The sequence below is a fragment of the Squalius cephalus genome, assembly GCF_949319135.1.
Source record: "Squalius cephalus genome assembly, chromosome: 7".
Lineage (NCBI taxonomy): Eukaryota > Metazoa > Chordata > Actinopteri > Cypriniformes > Leuciscidae > Squalius > Squalius cephalus.
Genome location: NC_137128.1, coordinates 40332603 through 40354137, shown reverse-complemented (window position 1 = coordinate 40354137; position 21535 = coordinate 40332603). Strand labels below are relative to the sequence as shown.

The 21535-nt window shown below is 35.9% G+C and overlaps 1 protein-coding gene across 38 annotated transcripts in view; it reads right to left on the bottom strand.

Moving 5' to 3' along the window:
• mbnl1 (muscleblind-like splicing regulator 1) overlaps positions 1 to 21535 on the bottom strand; it is a 73462-nt gene that overhangs the window by 9041 nt on the left and 42886 nt on the right. For 20 of the 38 annotated variants that reach the window (XM_079876314.1, XM_079876325.1, XM_079876319.1 and 17 more), the window contains 4 exons: positions 5514 to 5684; positions 3904 to 4155; positions 1877 to 2116; positions 114 to 264 (listed from right to left, as the gene is read on the bottom strand). In XM_079876314.1, the coding sequence (XP_079732440.1) occupies positions 114 to 264; positions 1877 to 2116; positions 3904 to 4155; positions 5514 to 5684 (814 nt within the window). Of the gene's footprint in view, positions 1 to 113; positions 265 to 1157; positions 1212 to 1876; positions 2117 to 3903; positions 4156 to 5513; positions 5685 to 21535 lie in introns of all 38 variants that reach the window. The other 18 variants (XM_079876330.1, XM_079876334.1, XM_079876320.1 and 15 more) reach the window with 1 other exon arrangement.

Sequence of the window (21535 nt, the reverse complement as noted above, 5' to 3'; positions counted from 1 at the left end):
TATATATATATATATATATAAAAAAAAATATCCCATGTCTTTGTGCATCCCTCGTGGTTTAGTAAGGTCAAAGGTGAGGTCAAGGGGTGGTCGGGGGTGACAGGAAGTCCTACCTGACGGAATAAAGGCTTGCTGCTGAAACTGCATGTTGGCCAAAGCCTGCTGGTACTGGAGCATGCCAGTACTGAACATGCCCGCGGCACCGTTGGCTTTCTCAAGCGCAGGCCGCTTTGGTAAAGGTGGCATGACACTGTGAGGAATTCCCTGCTCCGATAAGACCACAGGGAAGGGGGAGTGGAGGAAAAGGGGAACAGGTTGGGACGTGTAGAAGAGAGTAAAAACAGGAAAGGAACAAGAAAAAGACAGAATTATCATCAGAGGGCAAACACATCACAGGGCTTGATTCTGACAAACAAGCAAGCAAGCGGCAGCTAAAACATTTCTACGGCACAAGCAAAAGCCAAAGAGCCATTTTCTCTCGCTATTACTTAAATTAGCACTGAGCATCTGTGATATACATTATTAGTTTTACATCAGGAGAATATTAATTCATTAACACTACAACATCCATACGGCTAACTCAATGCAAATGAAGCAAGCGTAGCACTACTCAAATGTTTTGCAGACAAAAGTGACGAAAAAAAAAGAAACAGAAAAAAAAGAAACAGAAAAAAAAGAAAAGAAAAATAAACTGCACTGCTCACTCCATGATAAGTGTGAGAAAGAGACTAGATCTTTTCTGTTGCTTTGGTGGTGGAGCTTTAGTATTCTTCTGATGCTACCCCTCCCAAAGACACATGCAATATACAGAGATACTAAACATGCACCCTATCAAGACACTGAGCTTAAATGCTGTATAGACATATAGAAGCCATGTGACTAGAGTTTAGAACATCTGGCCCTGTCCTCACGCCCTGGAATAACACACACGTGTGATGATCTGATTGCGGCAGACTTGCATATCTTGTTTCTGGTTAAAGCCGAGCATATGCTCGCCGCAGTCAGTTGATCACACGACATGGTAACATACAACACAACAGAGGCATTAAATAAACACATAACAAAAAGGACTATGCTTGCAAATTATCTTTCCTTTTTCTGGTTAAGACACTACAATAAAGCAACATGCCAAGCAAAAAGGTGAAAGGTCATAGTACCAGGTCAAAGGTGGCTTCGAGGGGTCGCTTCAGTGATTTGACAGCCGACTGAGTCTTAATTAGCAGGCAGCGAGCACATGATGGCAATGGGCCAATGGGGTTCAAGCGCATTAACATAAACAGCAAGCAGAGGTGCATCATGGGGGCAGCAGTGCATTTTGGGTAGGTGAGAAAAAAAACAAATAAAAACAAATCATTGGAATGCAGTATACAGGGGGATATCAGGACTAAGGCATGCAGAAATACAGTCCATTCTGTTTTAGGAAACTCTGTACTGAGATTAAGATTAACAAGTACATCAATTATCGTAACATTTACAGGGTTTCATTGACAATAAACAGTTGTGCAATACGTCAACAGTGGATAACATTGAGCTGGATTGCAAACATACATTTAATGTGCAGAAATGATTACATAAAAATAATTATGACACTGCTCTCTGCTCGACAGGATGTTGAAATTACGTATTTATGCAGTTTAAATGGGAATGGCAATGACTTGAGAGGTATAGAGCTCTGTCAAAAATATAATGCATAAGAAACATTCCTAAAATGCTCATAAATCCTTATTTAAAGACTCCTGATTTTTAAAAGCATACTTTACAGAGTGTCAATGTTAACCCGAGATCAAATATATAGCATCAGAGAAAGTGTTGATTGTATATACAGTATGATGAATGGGATACAGTAAGTGTGCTGTACAGTAGAGAGCGTGCTCACCATGGCAGCGGCGGCCGTGGCCTGATTGACCTGGTGTTGGGCTGCTTTGATCTTGGCCTGCAGATGTGCAGGAGGGTGGAAGTATTTGCACTTGTCTCTGGAGCAGCGGCCCTTTATGTAATCCATACACACCGTCACTGTGTTGTCACTGGGGTCGATCATTGTGCTGTCGGAAGGGTGGGCAAACCTGCAGTCCGTCTCCCCACGAGAGCAGTTGCCACGCTGGTATTCACGACACACCTGAGAATGCACGCAAACATGATGTATTCACCGTTTGCATATTGAGAAATCTCATATTTTCTGTTAGTGTAAAAAAGGTTTGCTAAAATGTGCACTAATAAAGTTTCATTAATGAAGAAACCCTGTAATCTTAAATTTAATTTATTATGTTCAACATGGAATGCTTCTATTGAAACAAAATAGTATGCATACAGTGTGTGCATAATATGTGAACTTTCTGTATGCGTGGAATACTTGGATGGCGAAGTACCTTGGACAGAATATCGTATCCCACAATGAAATGCAATTTTTTTTATATCCCTTCCTTTTCTTATTATTTTCCAAAAGTTTTCTATAAAAGTGTATTAAATTGCAATATTGCTAAAATGTGTAGTATACAACCAGAGTACACCGCAAAGAATGCTTATGTCATTTAATATAATATAATAAATTATATGAATAATAATATTAAAAACATTTAACCCACATTTTATACCAACCTGAACCTACCTTGTTGATTTATAGGCAAACAACTTTTTTATGAATACAATATAATACACATAATTAACTGTAATTTATTTTATATTGAAAAACATTTAATATTAATAATAATATTAAAAATATACAACCTTCCATTTCCATAGTTATGATGGAAGTAATATCAGCCTTAATTTGAACTGCAATCCTCTTTTTATTTGATTACTTGATTAATTGCATTAAAATGAAAAATAAACCCTTATTTATTCCCAATAAATGTGGCAGTGTACTACAGATTTGCTGATTTGCTCCAGAATTTTTTTTTATTACGCTGGTTGAAAGTCTCTTCACATCCTGATAGCAATCACTAAGTTAAGTGGTCTAAATGTATTTATATGCATATATATCGTCTGTGGAAGGCATAGGACCATAAAATATTTGTCCAATAATTGCATTCGGCCCTACTTGCCTGTCAACGTATGCAAATTCATACATCGGCGTACGATGCTCACGCAGACATCACACGTCATCAGCGCGTTTCATGCTATGCAGAGTTAGACAGACGTCAGTCACTGAGCACCACAACAGAAACAGAAGCACCTTTAACAGTTCCTCCTGAACCAAAACAACCAGCCTATGCTGCGTTCACTTTCGTAACTTGAATATGTTTAAATGGCAACACGAAATGAATCTGCAGCAGTCAGGTGGGACAGGTCAGAGCTCTTTAATTTTATGTTCATTATCAATGTAATGTTATGTGCTTTGAGACATGAAGTAGTTTAATGCCGTCTCTCCTGAAGCTTTGCTCCCGGCTGTGTGTGTTCATGTGTTTTGAAGGAGGCGTGGCTTTGGAGACGGTGTGATCTTATGCTTTCAAAGCTAGCTCACTATTTCTAGCCTCTCTGAAAATTGCCTACCCTACCTTTAAAACATTTACCGGTGCATACTACATTCTGTTACTGTTGCACAAACATTTTTTATAAAAACAAAACAGTACTGTGTAGTACACTATATACTGTGTAGTATGTAGTGTGCAGAGTGTATTTATTTGATTAAGAACATAGCCGATATTATAACACTGTCTCAGATGGGGAAATGTGTTTTTTCATCCAGTGGTCAGCAGGGGGCAGCAGCTCCTTTATTTCTTAAAAACTACCCATTGTGGCTGTAACGTCTTAAAGAAAGAAAAAAAAAAGATGACTAACTTGTAAGAATACTCTTAGCAGTTTATGCAACTGGCCACTGGTGTATGTGTGAAAGAAAAATATATAGATTTGCTGTTTCAATATGACAGTGTGTCCTGATGTCATCGCTCTCTGATGACCTCATACCTCCAGGCGGTCTGTTCTGAGGAGTTTCTGGGCGGCAACAGCTGAAGCAGCAGCGGCTGCAGCGTTGGCAGCGGACGGCATGGATGCCACTGCAGGGTTGCCCGCCATCAGCACCTGTGTGTTGGGCATGATCTCTGCCGACATCAGCCCAGGTGACACTGGGCCCAGGTACGGATTGAATGCAGCCGCGGCAGCCGCTGCAGCAGCTGCACTGGCGTTGGTTGCAAGGCTTGGCGCGACTGAAAACATAGGCTGAAACAGACAATAAATGACAACAAATAAAACTTTATGTGACTTGTGTAAATAATACAATCAAGAGTCAAAAAATAATGAATAGTTGACTATTATCCATGCTTACAAAAAAGGACTGTGGCAGTACAGGGTTTAATGGTATTATTATATATTTTTTTACCATATTCATATTATCATCATGACATGTCCAAAAAAAGCATATTCTTTCTTTTTTGTTAATCATTTATGATATAAGTACATTTGAATATAATACATCTGATATAATATAACATAAATTATTATAATTTATTACATTAATAAATTATAATACATTATATTAATAATAATAATATCAAAAAAACATATTACCCATATATTATACTACAGTATTGTCAGGAATGGTTGTTGTAGTAACACGCACGACGAAAGGAGTAGAGAACAAAAACAGTCTTTTATAAAGCCTGTTTTTCAGGCAAACTCGGGTAGATGGGAACAGGGAAAAAAGAACCAAAACACACTATACATGTGACAAATTTAATAGAAGTCATTATAATTTATTATATTAATATAATAAATTATAAGGAATATTTAAAAAACACATATTTCATGTGATAAATGAACTTAATACAATATAATTCATTGCAATTTATTATATCAATGCACAAAAATATAAAAAAACACATATTACCCATATTTTATACCAACCCACCTTATAGTATTTGATAAATGTGATAAATTAATACAACATAATATAATGAATTATATATAAAATATTAAATATCTTGGCAAGTTACATATGTGATGGACCTTTCTTAAGGCTGTTCACACCAAGGACGATAACTATAATGATAATGATAAAGATATAGAAAAGAATTTTTTTTTTCTAAATATAATAGAATAGCAGAGTCTACACCACAACTTTAACAATAATAGTACAGAGAAATTATGTCCTTGGAATATTTCAAAATGATTTTTTTTCCAGCTGAGGAAAGATAAAAACAATGACAGCCAATCAGAATCCATCCTTTAAAATCCTTTCCAGCTTTAAAAAGCTCGAGCATTTAAAGTGGCAGATGACAAAACCACAGCTTGCACTTTGAATAAACAGAATGATATTGTCTGCTTATGTGGACGCTAATATAGTTATCATTATAGTTATTGTTCTTGGTGTGAATGGGCCTTTATACTCCAAAAGCCAAAGGTCTCTACTTTTTGGGGCCTTTATATATATATATATATATATATATATATATATATATATATATATATATATATATATATATATATATATATATATACAAATCATGCTTATGCTTATTTACAAAAAAATGCTTATGTGTGGGTAATCACAAGTTTAGGTTAAAAGAATGGAGCCTCACCATTGGCTGAAGCTGACTTCCAGGCATGATGGCATTGGCTAGCTGCATCTGCTGGGCGAGCATCGCCATGTTCTTCTGCTGGATCAGATTGTTACGGCCGTTTATCTCCAGCTGAGTCTTCAGGTGAGGAGGAGGGTGCAGGTACTTACAGTTCTCTCTGGAACAACGACCCTGAGACAGAGGAAGAACGTGAGGAGAAGAAAAGAACATCAAAAATATTAAATCTCGTGTTTTATTGAGTCTGATTTGAATGTTTTTAAGTTATATTTGTACCTGTAAAAAATAATAGTAATTCATTTGTAATTGTATAAAATAATAATAATAAATGTAAATATTAAAAAACCAAAATTAAATCAAAAACCAGAATTAAAATACAAACATAAAAAAATGACAGTGCACAAATAAATATTCTGTCATCATTTAATCACCTTCATTTTTCCCAAATCCACATTATAATATTATTTGTTTATTATTATTATTATTAGGCAGAATGACATGATGAACAAAAAATGAAAAAATTATGACAGAATATAAATTTTGTGGGTGAACTAACTTTTCAACATCTTATTTTCCCCTATCTTCCTCAAATATGTTCTTCTGACCCACTAAGCAGATATAATTGAAGCTTTATCCCTCTTTACAGCAAGTGGACAAATGTAAAAAGTTATTTTAAAAGTATCCAGTAACACATACTACAGAAAAGTACAGTAACACAGATCAAAATAAGCAACTAGCAAGAGCATAAATAAATATTTTATATTAATATATTATTAATAAAAACATATTTTATATGTATATATGTATAAAATATGAATATATATATATATATATATATATATATATATATATATATATATATATATATATATCATGCTTATGCTTAGTTACAAAAATGCTTATATAATAGAAACTGCCTGTAAGTAATCAAGGGTTTATACCAATCGGGCAAATTTGCATCTGAAAATTCATTGCATTGACACTTGACAGTAAATGGCATGCAACTGGCATCTCCTGTTCTGGTTCACTCTGTTAGGGTTAGTAGATAAAAGGAACACCCTGTTCCCGTTCTTCCAGCTGACAGTATTGAGTGCATGGGAAAGCCCTATGCTCTAATGCATCTGAATGTAACTTCGCAGCAGCTTTCAGCCCATGTGGAATCAGCCCTGACATAATGTCACTCAATTGATCAGCGGAGTATTGATGAACTAGCCACATCAGTGCGAGAGAAATTCATCTGATGAGTTTATGGATCTACAGTAACCCCGTGTGACCCGAGAGGATGAGTGTCTGTCTCTGGGCTGCGTTGGTGAGAGCATGTCCAGTGCAGACGGTAATTAACCTTCTCTTTTCTGACGCTGTCATCATGTCTGTCTGCTGTGACCAAAATAAAGCCTTTTTGCCATTTTCTGTGGTTAAATGTTCAATTATCTCAGCAACCAGCACTTTGACAGAGTGTTATGCAGTTGTGTACTATGCAGACCGGTGGATGGATCCTATCTGGATGACCACAGGGCTAAAACCTTTCTGGAAATGGAATTTACTTCTCCTCAAAAGTCACAATAAAACAAAAATATGCATTACCATTCAAAAGTTTGGGGTCGATAAGATTTTATCATGTTTTTGAAAGTCTCTGCTCATCAAGGCTGCATTTATTTGATTCAAAATACATTAAAGAGTGATGAAATAATATAATATAATATATATATATATATAGCCTCTAAGTGCCATCTGAAATTTTCTTCTAGAATGATGATTTTTATAAAGCTTGTATATTTAAGTTAAGTAATTTCACTTAAATGACAATTAATAGGTAATTTGCATTGCCATTTAAGTGAAATTATTGAACTTAAATATATGAGCTTGATAAAAATGATCATTCTAGAAGAAAATTTCAGATGGCACTTAGAGGCTTTTGCATCTGAACTCTTCATTTATATATATATATTTTTTTGTAAATGTATATATATAATGGGCATCTTTCATTTAACCCTTCACATTCAAACACAAACTAAAACATTACAAATGATGACTTTTTATGTAAAAAAAGTTTTTACACTATAATTTAAAAGCCAGCAGAACTGAGCTCCAACCCTAGTTAAACACACCTGAACCTGCTAATCAAGACCTTCAGACTCAGTAAGTAGAAACTTCCAGGAAAGTGTGTTGGAACATAACTCTGCAGGACGTTTGCCCGTCAGGAGCAGGATTGGGCAGCCCTGAGCTAGATCATGTCCATAGTATGCGGGAGACATGTTAGATAAACATTGTGGACGAGAGGTCAGGTCAGTTAATTCGAGGGAAAAATAGCAGGGAGTCAGATGTCACAAACAGTATCACACACACAAACACCCCACTAAATGTTAAGCCCTCTCTGGGTTTGCCTTCCTCCGCTATCATACGTTGACAGGCATGATCGATTCATCCTGGTCACTGATGACGTCACGAGCGAAGATCTCCACAGGCTGCAAATACTATAAATGAGGGTTTTCCCAACACAAATAAACTAGGAACTTTTATATAACAAGTCTTGATTTGATAATCACATTTACACAACAACACGACACATTAGCAGTTTGGTAACGTATACACTCCAAAACAACGTTAGAGGATTAACAATAGCCTATTGGAAAGAATTCAGATTGAATTCACTTTCTAGAACCGGTCAGCAACACACTAGAATTAGAGGCTAAAGCAGACAGCAGAACATTCTAGAACTGTGAAGTAAGTTTGATCTTTTATCTATGCAGTATGTAATAAATAAATAAAACACACACGTCCTCGGCTGTGAGCTGGCCAATCAAAGAGTGTCTGGCTGGTATTCTGTGAGCTGAAGTTTCTACCATCTGTTTAAGACATTAGAAAAGCTGGCTTCTGTGAAACGACACTGAGCTATGAGAGGATGAACACTCAAATATATCTTTCTCAAAACTCTCTGACTTTATTTACTGCTGCATTTCTGCATATTTGATTTATGCAGCTCAAATGAAAGTGACAAAGTATCTCGTACTCAAAAATTAATTGACCTTTGCTTAACCAGACTACAAATTTTACTGACCAACCCTACATTAGCAGCTGTTGCTGTCTGATCATTTAAAATAGAATTTTATAGAACATATAAAAAAGGCAAAACAGTGATAAGCCATAGTTTTTAATCAAATGTACTGCATTTTACACTTTTTAAAGGAATATTGCAGATTAAAATGCTTCACAATGTCACTTCATTTCAGCCTATTGAGTTTTTTTTTTACTTTAACAATTAAAAAATATTGTTGGTTATTATATTAATTATTACAATTCAATATAATAATTATACAATATTTTATTATATTATTTTACTCAATGAGTAATGTTTTTATTCAATTATTCCAATTTATTTGCCACAAATTCAGACAATGATCCACTAACCAACTTCTCCAGCCTGCTAAAAATGTTATAAATATCTTTTCTTCATGTAAAATAGTAAAAATATCCCTGCATGCATGGACATTTTTATTCCCAGACATGGAGTCACTGACATGTAATATTTGTCAGCACAATCAAAAATGGGAGGAAAGTCAGATTCAACTATAAATGTAAGCAATGAAAGTGTTTATTGGATCACAATGTGTGTGTGTGTGTGTGTTTAAGCGGGTTCGTGCATGTAGAAGGGTGTGCGAGTGGGGTGAGAACATTCTGTGAAAGGTGTGACACAGCCCTACTGAGCATGTGCGAGAAATGTACTGTACTCTCACTGACCTGCCGAAAGGACGAGAGCAAAAATGAGACAGCATGGTGGAAAGGAAAGAATGAGGTTGAAGAGTAAAAGAAAAAAGTGTTTATGGGAGGTGGCCGAAACGGGGCGAGCCGTGCGAGTCGAGTTGCATTGACCCCAGCTAACCCCATCACTCACCCTACCTGAACCCTTCTGCAGTACAGCAGCATAGGGGCTCAGGTCACATGACTGGCACATGCAAGGACATGCTGCGCATTCACTGATTTTCTGACATATTGCTGTTTTAAAAATGATTCATATAACTGAAAAGTCATTCAGTGGGAGAAAATGAGTTCTGGGGTGAGATCTGGAGTTATGGAGTTATTAACCAAACCTTAAGTCAACCTAGAATTGTAGATTTTTTTCTCCAAAATAACTCTTTCTTTTGTAGTTGCAAACACTGAATCAATCATTTCTGTTCCTTTTTTCTGTTCACAATACTTTATGAATGATGATAAGTGGATTAAAAGTGCCCATGTTAGAAATAAAACACAAGTGGACCCCAAAAGTATTTGGAAACTAAATATGAATATGAATATATAATGCAATATAATGCAAAGATATTTATAAAGAATGAAGATAATGATTATATTGACAAAATATACTTTTAACAAAGTTTTAATTTTTTAAATATTGTTCAATTATTCTGGCCTTGTTTGCATATATGCAAATTAAAAATATATAAAAAAATAAATAAAATACAAATCAGGTTTCATAATTTCATAATTAGGTTTGATTTGTTAACTATATCAATTAACATGAACCAACAATAAACAATCCTTCTACAGCATTTATTAATCTTAGTAAATGTTAATTTCTACCTTTACTAATACATTATTAAAATCAAAGTTGTATCTGTTAACATTAGTTAATTCACTGTTACCTAATATGAACAACAAACAACTGTATTTTTATTAACAAACGTTAATAAAAGCTGTAAAAATATATATTGCTCATAGTTAGTTCATGTTAACTAATGCATTAACTAATGTTAACAGATGAGACCTTATTGTAAAGTGTTACCCATTACTATACTTCCATTTTGAGTGAATATAATCTGGCAAATTCATGAAGCACCTATCATAGGTGTTAATATATTTTTATTTTATTTTTTTTTTTTGCATGTGTTGTTGGTAGTTTTTTTTTCACAGGAGTGAAAAACCTTCAGTTGTGCACTGCAGGAAATGCATTTGAAACAGGATCCTCAGACAGAGTGCATTATAGACAGCGCTGTCAGTGAAATCAGAGAGGCTAGAGAGAAAGTCATTCCTGACCGTCACTCGGCCACCCAACAGACAGCTGAGAGAGAGAGAGAGAGAGAGAGAGAGAGAGAGAGAGAGAGAGAGAGAGAGAGAGAGAGAGAGAGAGAGAATGCACTCTTTTCAGCACTGGTATGGCAGGTTGTTTAGGTCACTGCTTGCATATGGCAACATAAGCACTGTTCCAAACAATAAAGAGTACGTGCATCACCTTAGTTGAGGCTAAAGAGATTGTAAAACTAATCCATATTGAGCAGTGTGAGAACCAATGAGGTTCATTCTTGTTACGCAGCACGTTTGAGCTTCAGCGAGAACCAATGAGGTTCATTCTTGTTACGCAGCACGTTTGAGCTTACGCAAGAACCAATGAGGTTTGCTTTCGCATGTCAAGCAGGTACAGATGAGCTTCTGTCTATGTTCACTGATCAATGTTTATATGTGAATAAAAGCCTACATTAAATCTGTTCATCATATAAATCGATCGAGTCTCTTCAGAAAATTTGGACTAAACCGCTCAATTCAAATGGATTATACAATCACTTTATGAACTTTTTGTTTTACTGTAAAACAAGAAAGAAAAAAACAATTAACTGATAATTAAGTGATAGTTCACCCAAAAATGAAACTTCTGTCCACATTTATCCACCGTCTAGTTGTTTTAAATCTGTATGAGTTTCTTTCTTCAGTTGAACACAAAAGATGATATTTTGAAGAATGTCAGTATTGACTTCCACGGTATTTTTTTTGTCTTTTTTTTTTTTTTTTACATACTACGGAAGTCAATGGGGTCCATCAACTGTTTGGTTACCCATATTCTTAAAAAAAAAGGAATAAAGAAATGTATACAGGTTTGGAACAACTTCACGGTGAGTAAATGAGGACAGAATTTTCATTTTTGGGTGAACTATTCCTTCAAGAAACTAATTCCTTTTTTTTTAAGTGTCAGTGTTAATAAAGGGTTCTTGCATCAAATGTTATATAGTTCTTAGTGATTTAGTTTTACATGACCATTTCCACCCTCTCTGACCCTTTAAATGAAATAACAAGAAGTGTCCTCTCTTCCTCGTTGATTTGCTGACGTTCTCTTTTACAGCTGGACTGAAATTCCAGAAAAAAATCAACTCAGCCCATCTCAAGTTTCAGAAAGTTTAGCTGACTGGAAAAGGATAAGATAGACATCTAGAAGTCTAAAGGCATTTTTTTCTGCCAATAGTCTCTATACCATGATATCAAATTAGTTTAGCTTGAAGTTGACAGAAAAAAGTTATATAGCATTGCATTGCTCACTTGCAGGATTAACATGATAAACAGCTAGTTACAGGGAATCCAATCATATTCAAATGTATAAGTGCAGTGTCACTGGCATGTGGATACAATTATTAGCACAGATTAAATAATGGTGTGTGTGTGATTTTAAGGGGATAGAGGAAGGTTTCATCCTTGTGTATAGTGTCAGCCGCTGCTGTCCCTCAGCAACAGAGTCCCTTTGTGCTTGTGCTGACTTACAGTTTTCTGTCGGACATGTTTTACAATGTGTGCGCGTGTCAGAGCTCAATAGCGATTTATTTTCCCTTCATTCTGTGCGTGTATATTACTGAAATAAGTCCTGCTCTTCCTTTTCACTAATGAAGTGAATTCATTCTTATAGAAACTGTTTTCCAACACATAAGAAAAAAAAAAATGCTTTGGTAAATCATAATTTTTGAGACACTAGGTTATAAGATGTAATGTTGAAATTGACAAGTCAAAATTATGACAAAAAGTCAAAATTATGAGATACAAAGTCATAATTACGATATAATTCATAATGATGTAGTCGAAATTGACAAAAACTATTGAGACAAAAAGTTCAAACTATGAGATAAATAGTCAATTGTAACAAAAATATGACAAAAAGTCAAAATTATGAGATACTAAGTTATAATTACGATATAATTCATAATGTATATAGAGTCATCATTTCAGGTTTTATCTCATAACCGTTTTTGTCATAATTTACCAAAGCACTTTTTTTTTCTTATGTGGCAGAAATGAATGCAATTACTATTGCTCATATTTAGGGCTAGTGATTCAAACAGACCTGTTTAATTCAACTCTTTTAGTTACACCTTGGTGTGAAACTAAATGAACTAATTTTGTGCCAAGGATATGAATGATACCTCAAATTATGCAGCTTTTGACGAAAAATGTGCTATCGTTTTTCTAAGCAATCGGCAGGTTCAGATCAGTGGACAGTTTTTACATTGTAACAACTCAGAACACCTTAGCAACACCATAGCAACCACCCACAACAGTGTTGATAGTTTTACACCATATTGTTTATATTTTTCTGAGCACTGTCCACATCTTGCTCCATCTCTGACCACAGTTTTGTGGCAGCCGGGGAAAGAAAAAGAGAGAGAGAGAGAGTCAGATCTTGGTCATCTGTGCCAACTCTTTTCTCGTTAACAGTTTCTTTGCCTCTTTATTTTTTCCTCGATGCACAGCCCCTTCTGACACTGCCAAGAGCTCTCACGGAGCGCGTTTGTTGTCATTGTCTCACGCCTGTCAAGATTTACTTACACATATCTCACTCGACCACACGCCTGGCTCATCTGGAGCGAAAGGGTAGGGGGTCAAAGGTCACGGAGCTGTCTGCCGTAGTTAGCGTCATTCAGATACGTTTACTTCCATACATAGATGTTGGGGACTTTTCTATTGAGACGATGATATTTTCTATCCCTTAAACCTAATACCATGCATTTCAGACTAAAGTACGTTTACATTTTCAGTATGACATGAAGATCATTGGCTGGTCCCTCATGTTGGCAATAACCGGCATGCACATACACATTTAACTCTCTGTATGATTACCTTATCAGCGTGGGATTACGTGGATCTCAGTAACAGGATTAACCGTGTTCACAGTGGCTTTAGGGAGCTACAGCCGATTAGCAGCAATGTGAGCTGTCCAGTGTGACATAGGATTAGGATTATAATCCCGGGATTATCCGTATAGTCTCCACGGGATTATCCGTTCCTCCCACCTTTACCCTCAAAGTCGGAGTGATCTCTTTCAGGTCCTGTGCAGGGCTTCTCAAATGCAGCTTTGGTCTCTTCTAAATACTTTCTATAGTTATTATTATTAGATATGGTGCATAAAATGTGTGTGTGTGTGTGTGTGTGTGTACTCACTACTGGTCAAATCAGCATATTAGAATGATTTCATGTGACACTGAAGACTGGAGTAATGATGCTGAAAATACAGCTTTTGCCAACACAGGAATAAATTACATTTGGAAAGATATTCAAATCGAAAACAGTTATGCTAAATTGTAGTAATATTTTACAATATTACCATTTTTACTGTATTTTTGATCAAATAAATACATTTGGTGCATACATATAGTATATACATATACATACACTACAGCGCTGTAAAATACTTGAATCTGATTGGTTGACGAACGTTCGAAGGTGTGCAAAATTATTTTCAGGGAAACGCACGGCTAAAGTAGTTCCAGGCAGGTTTTGACCGCATTACAGTTCCATATCACTTCGCCAAACGATTTCAGTTATTTCAAAGATCCTCACAGCCCACAGAACTAAAACCCACAGCGACACTGACCGAGCAAATAAATATAGCAAACAGGATAAAAACGGAAAATTATTTTATTCTCTTTCTCCCGCTCTCTCTCACACTCAAACACACACACACACATACAGTTCAGACACACACTTGCACAGAAACGTGTTGTCAGCGCTGCTCTGACAATACTATCAGTAAAATAGTTTAACAATTTAAAAGATACATGACATTTCTCACAAGCGAGGTAATAACGGCGCTGTTTTTGAAGCAGATACATTTACAGTTTCGCTATTCGTAGAGACACAGCTGCCAAACAAAATAGGTAATTCACATACGCTTAATCTCTCTCTCTCTCTAATAACTGCATTATTCTGCTATCAGCGGCTCGAGCCTCAGTTACTAGCTCTAAAATGACGTTTTGGATTGAGCAATGGAGGTTGTGGGGTGAGATGCATTAGAAATTAGTCCTGCACACAAGAGCGTTTTAAGGACAAAAACCTGACAAATGTCTTGAAATACATCATCTGAACAATGTTTTGCGTTGTGGTAACCGTAGTATAAGTGGAATAATTGACTCTGGTCCATTGAATTATTAAAAAAATATTGCACACCTGAAGTGTAACTTCGCTTGCTTTTCTAATAATCCATGGCCCGTCGTCAATAATTCCTTACATATATAAATGGAAGTAAATTCAAATTTTACTTACTATTCCATCAGACTGCCAAAAGATAATATATTTGTAAACAAACCTGGATTAAAAATACTAGAAGATAATTTGATGTTATTTGCTGGATAAAATATGTAACGTAGTGAGGTAATGTGAGAATAATTTTAATGCGTGTAATGTTTACTGTTGCATACTGCATACAATTTCACATGCTATTTAAAGTAGGGAGTATAAATTGCTAAGAATACATAAACACTATACTCATATTGCATTTTAATCATAGCTCATATGAGACAATGTAGCCTACAGACCGCCGGTTATTACCGCAAAATAAACAACCACATGTTGATCAGGGAGCCGAGGGCTCTTGTTTCACCCTGAAGGAGTTTATTTTGGGATAATGTCCAGCTGACTGTATATTAACCTGCATCTTCTTAGCAAATAAAGAACTAAATGGATACGAATATGATGATTGCCCAATCAAAATTAGATATAATCAATAACTACATACTCTGTAAAATGCATTATCTGAGTTTGTGAATGTAAATAAATTTCATTTACAAAGATAAAAGCATTAAAAAAGGACTCCTTTCCTCTCTCTTTCTTCGTCATTCAAGGGCTTTGATAATTGAATTCAGTGTGTTTTCTATCCTTTTTCATAAATACACATCAGAATGAGCTGGGCTTAGATGGAGGGCTCTGTTGCTAGGAAACCATGACCACGACAGACACGAGGTTTGAGCAAACAGTCTGTGGAGGGCTGGTCACATCTGTACCATCGCTTGTGTGTGTGCGTGTGTTTTTAAAGAACCCCACATGCACAACCTCAAAAATGTCTGTAATTATATGCATTTCACCTATAATATGATGCTTCACAAACACAAAATGCACATGATTTGCTTATTATGGCACTACAAAGTTCATTTTGTTTGCTTATGTGATATGAGAAGAATTGTATCCCCTAAAATGGAGTGCTTCACGAGCACTGTTTGTGTGTTATGGTCACTGCGCTAATGAATAATGCAGTTCGGTGACCCCTCCCTCTTAATGATTGATGCATTTCCTGTCAGTCAGAGCTTTGATGACTCAGCCTAAGTTCTACAGGAAGTGCAGGGTCCAATTCCAGAATTCACTAGAAGCTGAGTCACGCAGCAGTGAAATCTCTCTTTCACAGCAACACACACACACACACACACACACACACACACACACACACACACACACACACACACACACACACACACAAAATAGGTCAGGGTCAGGGTGTTCCTGATAAGCTGTCTATCTAACTCTTTCAGGGGCCAATTAAGGTTTAAAGTTTTTAAAACTAATGTGCAAGTCCTCCAGTACCAACATGACACTCAGAGTGTTTTGCACTTGAGCATACCTTTTTTCTTTTTTTTTTTTTTTTTTTTTAGTGGGACAGCAAATTGTGGTGTGTGATTTCTTTTTAAATCTTCAATAATCAATTGTTTACAGTATACACCCTACAAAAAGTATTATACCATAGTATCAGATGGCAATTTGTAGTTAGGAGGGATAAACATGGCTTCCTCCACTTCGCGCTTGTAATAACTAATGTACTAAAGCTGCGTTGAAAATCTAGAAACACCTTTGGTGTTCCCGGTCAAAAATGGCCGACCTTTTAAAAATTGCTTGTAAATCGCCCGCTCTGCTTTATTATTACCAAATATTGGATTCAATCTTTTTGTCAACTTGTTTTCTTTGAATTAGGACGGGTTTTGATTTAACTGATTGATCATAGGCCTCATTGATCTGAGCTTATGCACCTCAGTATAAAAAAAAAAAAAAAAAAAAAAAGCATAATTTATGGATAATTTGGTTCATATTCAACAAAATATGGAATAAATTTGCACTGTTTATCACACTAGTGTGCTTTAATGTTTAACCAGGAAGTTCAGTTTGAAATGCTTTTATTTTGTACAAAATGGAACAAAGTCATACTTGGTGTTCCCGGTCTAAAATCACCAGCCTACAAAAATAGCTTGTAAATCTGTCATTATGCTAAATAGCCAATACTTACAGTTTTTTCACATATCTGTTTTAGTTTTCTTCTTTTGAGAGGTGATCTAAATATTCCTGGCTTGAAACGTTGAAAATTGACAAGCCTGTGCTGAGGGTCTATGGATGCTCTGCCCTCAAGGTCTCCATGACTGTCATGTGACTGGAAACTATAAATACCAAGGATTGCAGTCTTTGATATTAGACAACTTGGCCCACTATATAAGCCCTTATCTTTTTATACTTGGTAATACAATGCTTCCTTTGATATCTACCATACTGAATGATTAACATGTTTGTGTAGCATGTTATTTACATTAAACTCTGGGTGAATACTACAGTACTACCATGGTACATGTCCAAAAAAAAAAAAAAACTAAAACATAATGCACTGGTAGATATCCATAAAAACCATGATAGAGCTATGGTAAAGAGCAAGAGAGAGAGAGAAAGAGAGAGGGAGGAGGCAGGATTTAGATGATTGTTATGACACATTAGGACAGTATGTCAGATAAACAGTTTTCTCAGTCTGCTGTTTGTGTTCACGCTCTCTCTGTGTGTGTGTGTGTTAGATCTCAGTGCTGGCTCGTTACTATGGCCTGGTCCAGGAATGAAAACGTCCTCTGTGGATTTACTGCGCCCATGTTTATGCTTTCAAACAGTCATTTATTCTCTAATGAATGCCCAGTGTGTCTGTGTTTTCTGTGCGTGTACATTCCATGAGTGTGCTGCTAACAGCGGTCCGGCCGCGGCAGGGCATTCGCGGTTCTGTCTCCATACATGGTGAGACGAGTTCAGTCCCCTTCTCCAGTGGCTGTCGAGTGTGTTGAGGTGGATTGCATTTGCTTAATGTTACTGTAATCACACATTACTCACACAAGACCACTGAGCACAAGATACATCTATCTGTATTCAATCAGCATCATCACTGCCTGTTTTTAAATCTAAGTTAAAAACTATACAGTATATATTTTTTTATTTGGCATATAATCAATGAGGAAGTTGTATTGCATTTCATTTTATTAAATTGTATTGTCTTGTTATGTTTTTAATTGTGCAGCACATTGGTCAACCTAGGTTGTGATTAATGGTGCTATATAAATAAAATTCACATTGACACTAACTATCTATCTATCTATCTATCTATCTATCTATCTATCTATCTATCTATCTATCTATCTATCTATCTATCTATCTATCTATCTATCTATCTATCTATCTATCTATCTATCTATCTATCTGTCTGTCTATTTATCTTAGATAGATATACAGAATGATAGACAGACGGACAGATGGATAGATACTGTAGACTGATTTTGGTATCTTTACAGCAAACACAAGTTTAAGACAAACACTTTCTCAAACAAAAAAACTGCAAAAAAAAAAAAAAAAAAGACTGAATTAAATCTGATAGCTGAGAGAAACAATTCAAATATCAAAGAGCTCTCATTAACTTTATGACTGAGTAAACCTAACAGATGGAGTCGTACATTAGTGTGTCAGTGCATTAAACTGACTTTAAAGTTCAGTAGCAGAATAATGTTTAGATTTGATTTTAATAGGTGTTCAGTGTAGTAAAAACCCTGTCAAGAGTGTTGTGTGTTTGCCATTACTTAACGAAATGTAAACAGAGCGAGACACACACAACTAAAAAGACCCTCACCCTTCAGTCTCAGACTCTGGAATGTAAGCTTGGTGTCAAAAATAGCCAAATACAGAGAGAGTGAGTGCGTGCGCACACACACACACACACAAGAGTTGATACGGGGTCAGAGATGACGTGAGCTTTAAAAGCCGTGAGTGTGTGCAACATGAGATTGACCCGACCGCCATGACTTCTGTATTGAGTTTGGCCGAGCGCTGGGAGCCGTATTCCGAAGCGCTGAGGTCTTCAGACGTACAAGATCAGCTCCTATAAACAGGAGGATGATCCCAGGCTACAAACTCCCTTAAAAAACTTGCGTGCTAACTAAACAGTCCAAAACAAGACAAGAAAAACTATCTATTATTCAATATTGTTCTGCAAGAAAAGCCCAGAGGTTCTTAGCTGAAATATGTTCCAGTATCAAAGCATCCGATATTTTTCCTAAAGTTCCTAAAGGTAACAAATAATTCAGGGATTTGAAATGTATGTACAAAATTTTGAAAACATAGCTCAGATAATTTCGTACTATTAATATTGAATAATATTAACATAGCTCAGATATAATATTGTAGTATTTAAGTATTTAAATGTAACTTTTCAATTTAATTTTAATTTAAGTTTTAGTAATTTTGTATTTATATGTAACTAATTTAAATTTTAGTTTTAGTCATTTTAGTACTTTGTTGACAAAGCATTCTACATTTTTTTTACATTTTTAATCTAATATTTATATTTTAGTTTATTTCAGCTTTATTTCATTACAAAACACAATTCTTTATTAGTTCGCTTTTAGTTTTACTAACTGATTACACCTCAAATTAACAGTCTCTTTTTACTTTAAGCTAGTAAATAACTATATAGCAACCACTCAAAACACCCAAGGAACTGCAATGCAAAGGTAAGCACAATTCACATTTTCTCTAGGAAAAAAAGGTTCCCATTGTTCTCTAGAAAAAAAAAAATTAAGATATAAAAGGTGTGCTATTTGTGTTTTTTCTTCCCTAAGAGTATCAAGCTTGTGGGAGAGAACATATTGAACCAATACTGAAATAATCATAGGCATTGGGTCGATCTGAAAAGAGGGCAGACAGGGACATTCAGCCATGTGTCGCTGATATATAATCATAGATGCTTTCCTTTAAAGAAAAAAAAAAAAAGTGTAAAACCATCTAAGAAAAAAAAACCCTCTGAATTAGTTGCCATTTGGCATCTCCAGTCAAGAAAATCCAGATTAAATTATTTGCTGCCAAGACTGAGTCCATTAGCTGTAAGAAGACTTTGCTAATGGCTTTGCAGACGTCAGTTTTGAAGCTGGTAAAGTCATACATAACAATGCAAAGCTCTTAAAAGGCAATTAACATCAGGATCATGTCAAAAAATGTCTATAATGTTATGCAACATCACTAAAGTAGCGCAACATTCGTCTGAGACTCAGGCTTCCACACCTCGCCATTGAAAACAAATCCCATTAACAACATCTTTTCTCAGCATCTAGCCTTTGTAAATGTATTCTTCTGTTGTCCCCATGTAATCTTTGCCTTGTTCTATTTGATTTATAGAACAAGGGCAGGTTGATGATTGATGGATGAATTCTAAGCTAACCCTGAAAGGTCCTTACAGCTAAATCAGTTCAGGTTTAAAGCTGAAGTGTGTCATTTTTTGCGTCCCCACACAGCAACATGAGCTCAACCAATGCTGTGAGTTTGGGGTGGGACAATCTGTTTGTCCAACCAATGGCAGATGGCGGGAGCGTTCAGGAAACCTGTTTGAAAACAATCATTATTTTAACACATTTTTGTGATGCTAGTGGGACAAAATAACACACGTAACCCTTAAAACTCAGAGTATTTACACAGGAATTCTGGTACACAAAATGACACCTAGAATTTGTCTAAAAACCATAGACTCACAATTTAAAAAAGCTACATAATATAATAATATTACATTGTATGATGGTGATATATAATGGTTAATCCTCATTCAAATAGCTGAAATTATATCTGTCTTATCTGGAGACCAACATAAGTAACCAAGGGCCAGATTTACAAACAGCTTGCGCCAATGTAAACCCACTTTTTGCTTTTAAAAAAAACACTGTCGAGATTTACTAAAGGACACACAGCGCTGAAAAGGCGTGGACAGGGTTATTTTTGCGGCTGACCTTATTGCACATGCATTTATAGGAGTTTCTCTTTCAGACGCAACATTTATGGGAGGAGAGCATTGAAATGAATCATGCAAGGTGATTTACTAAGGTTTGCAGTAGTCAATTTACTAGTATTTGCGCCATTATTTAACGCCCCCAAAAAAGCATGTCTTAAACCAGACGTTAATTTGTGCTGTTCTTGGTAGATTGAGCTGGTCATTGTGGAAATGATCTGACTGGGACGGTTCTTTAATGTGCGTGTCGTCAGTGGATCACGCGCAGAAACTTTCAACTTCCATTGGTTCTTTTATGGGATTGCGCTCTCACGCTAATTTGCCCAAGTTTCTAATTAATAATGATAATAACAAAATAAATAAATATGCCACTATGTAATTCAGTTAATAGACTAAATGTAGTCTATATAAAATAAACGTACAAAAAAGTATTCAACTGATGTGCGGTTGCAGGTATATCGGCTATTTTACATCGGCTTTGAACATCCTGTTCAGCATTCAGATTCGTCTTGTCTGACTGGACAAGGTCAAAGGAGTGTTCGTTACCAGCAAACAGCGCCATTAACATGAGAAGAGCCCTCTGGTACATCACATAATTGCACAACTCGAGCCAAAATGGAGAGATACGCGTTAAAGGGGAGTGCTGGTTGTCTACTACTGGTTGATCTCAACTTCACCTCTGTCGGATTGAGCTTGTGAGGGCTGCTGGGAAGGCAAAGCATATTTGACTATATTCAGGCAAATGATTTGCATGATATGCAAATACACATCATTGAGAGCATAGATACTTGAGTTGTGTTGTGTTTCTTGATGACTGTGTGTGTGTGTGTGTGTCCCCGCATAAGTGTGTTTTAGATGCCTAGTCATGTGATACCTGTTCTAATTATATCATCTGAAAGAAGGCCATCCACAGTCTGCTCTAATCATTAAGCTGCGAGCTGCCCTCATA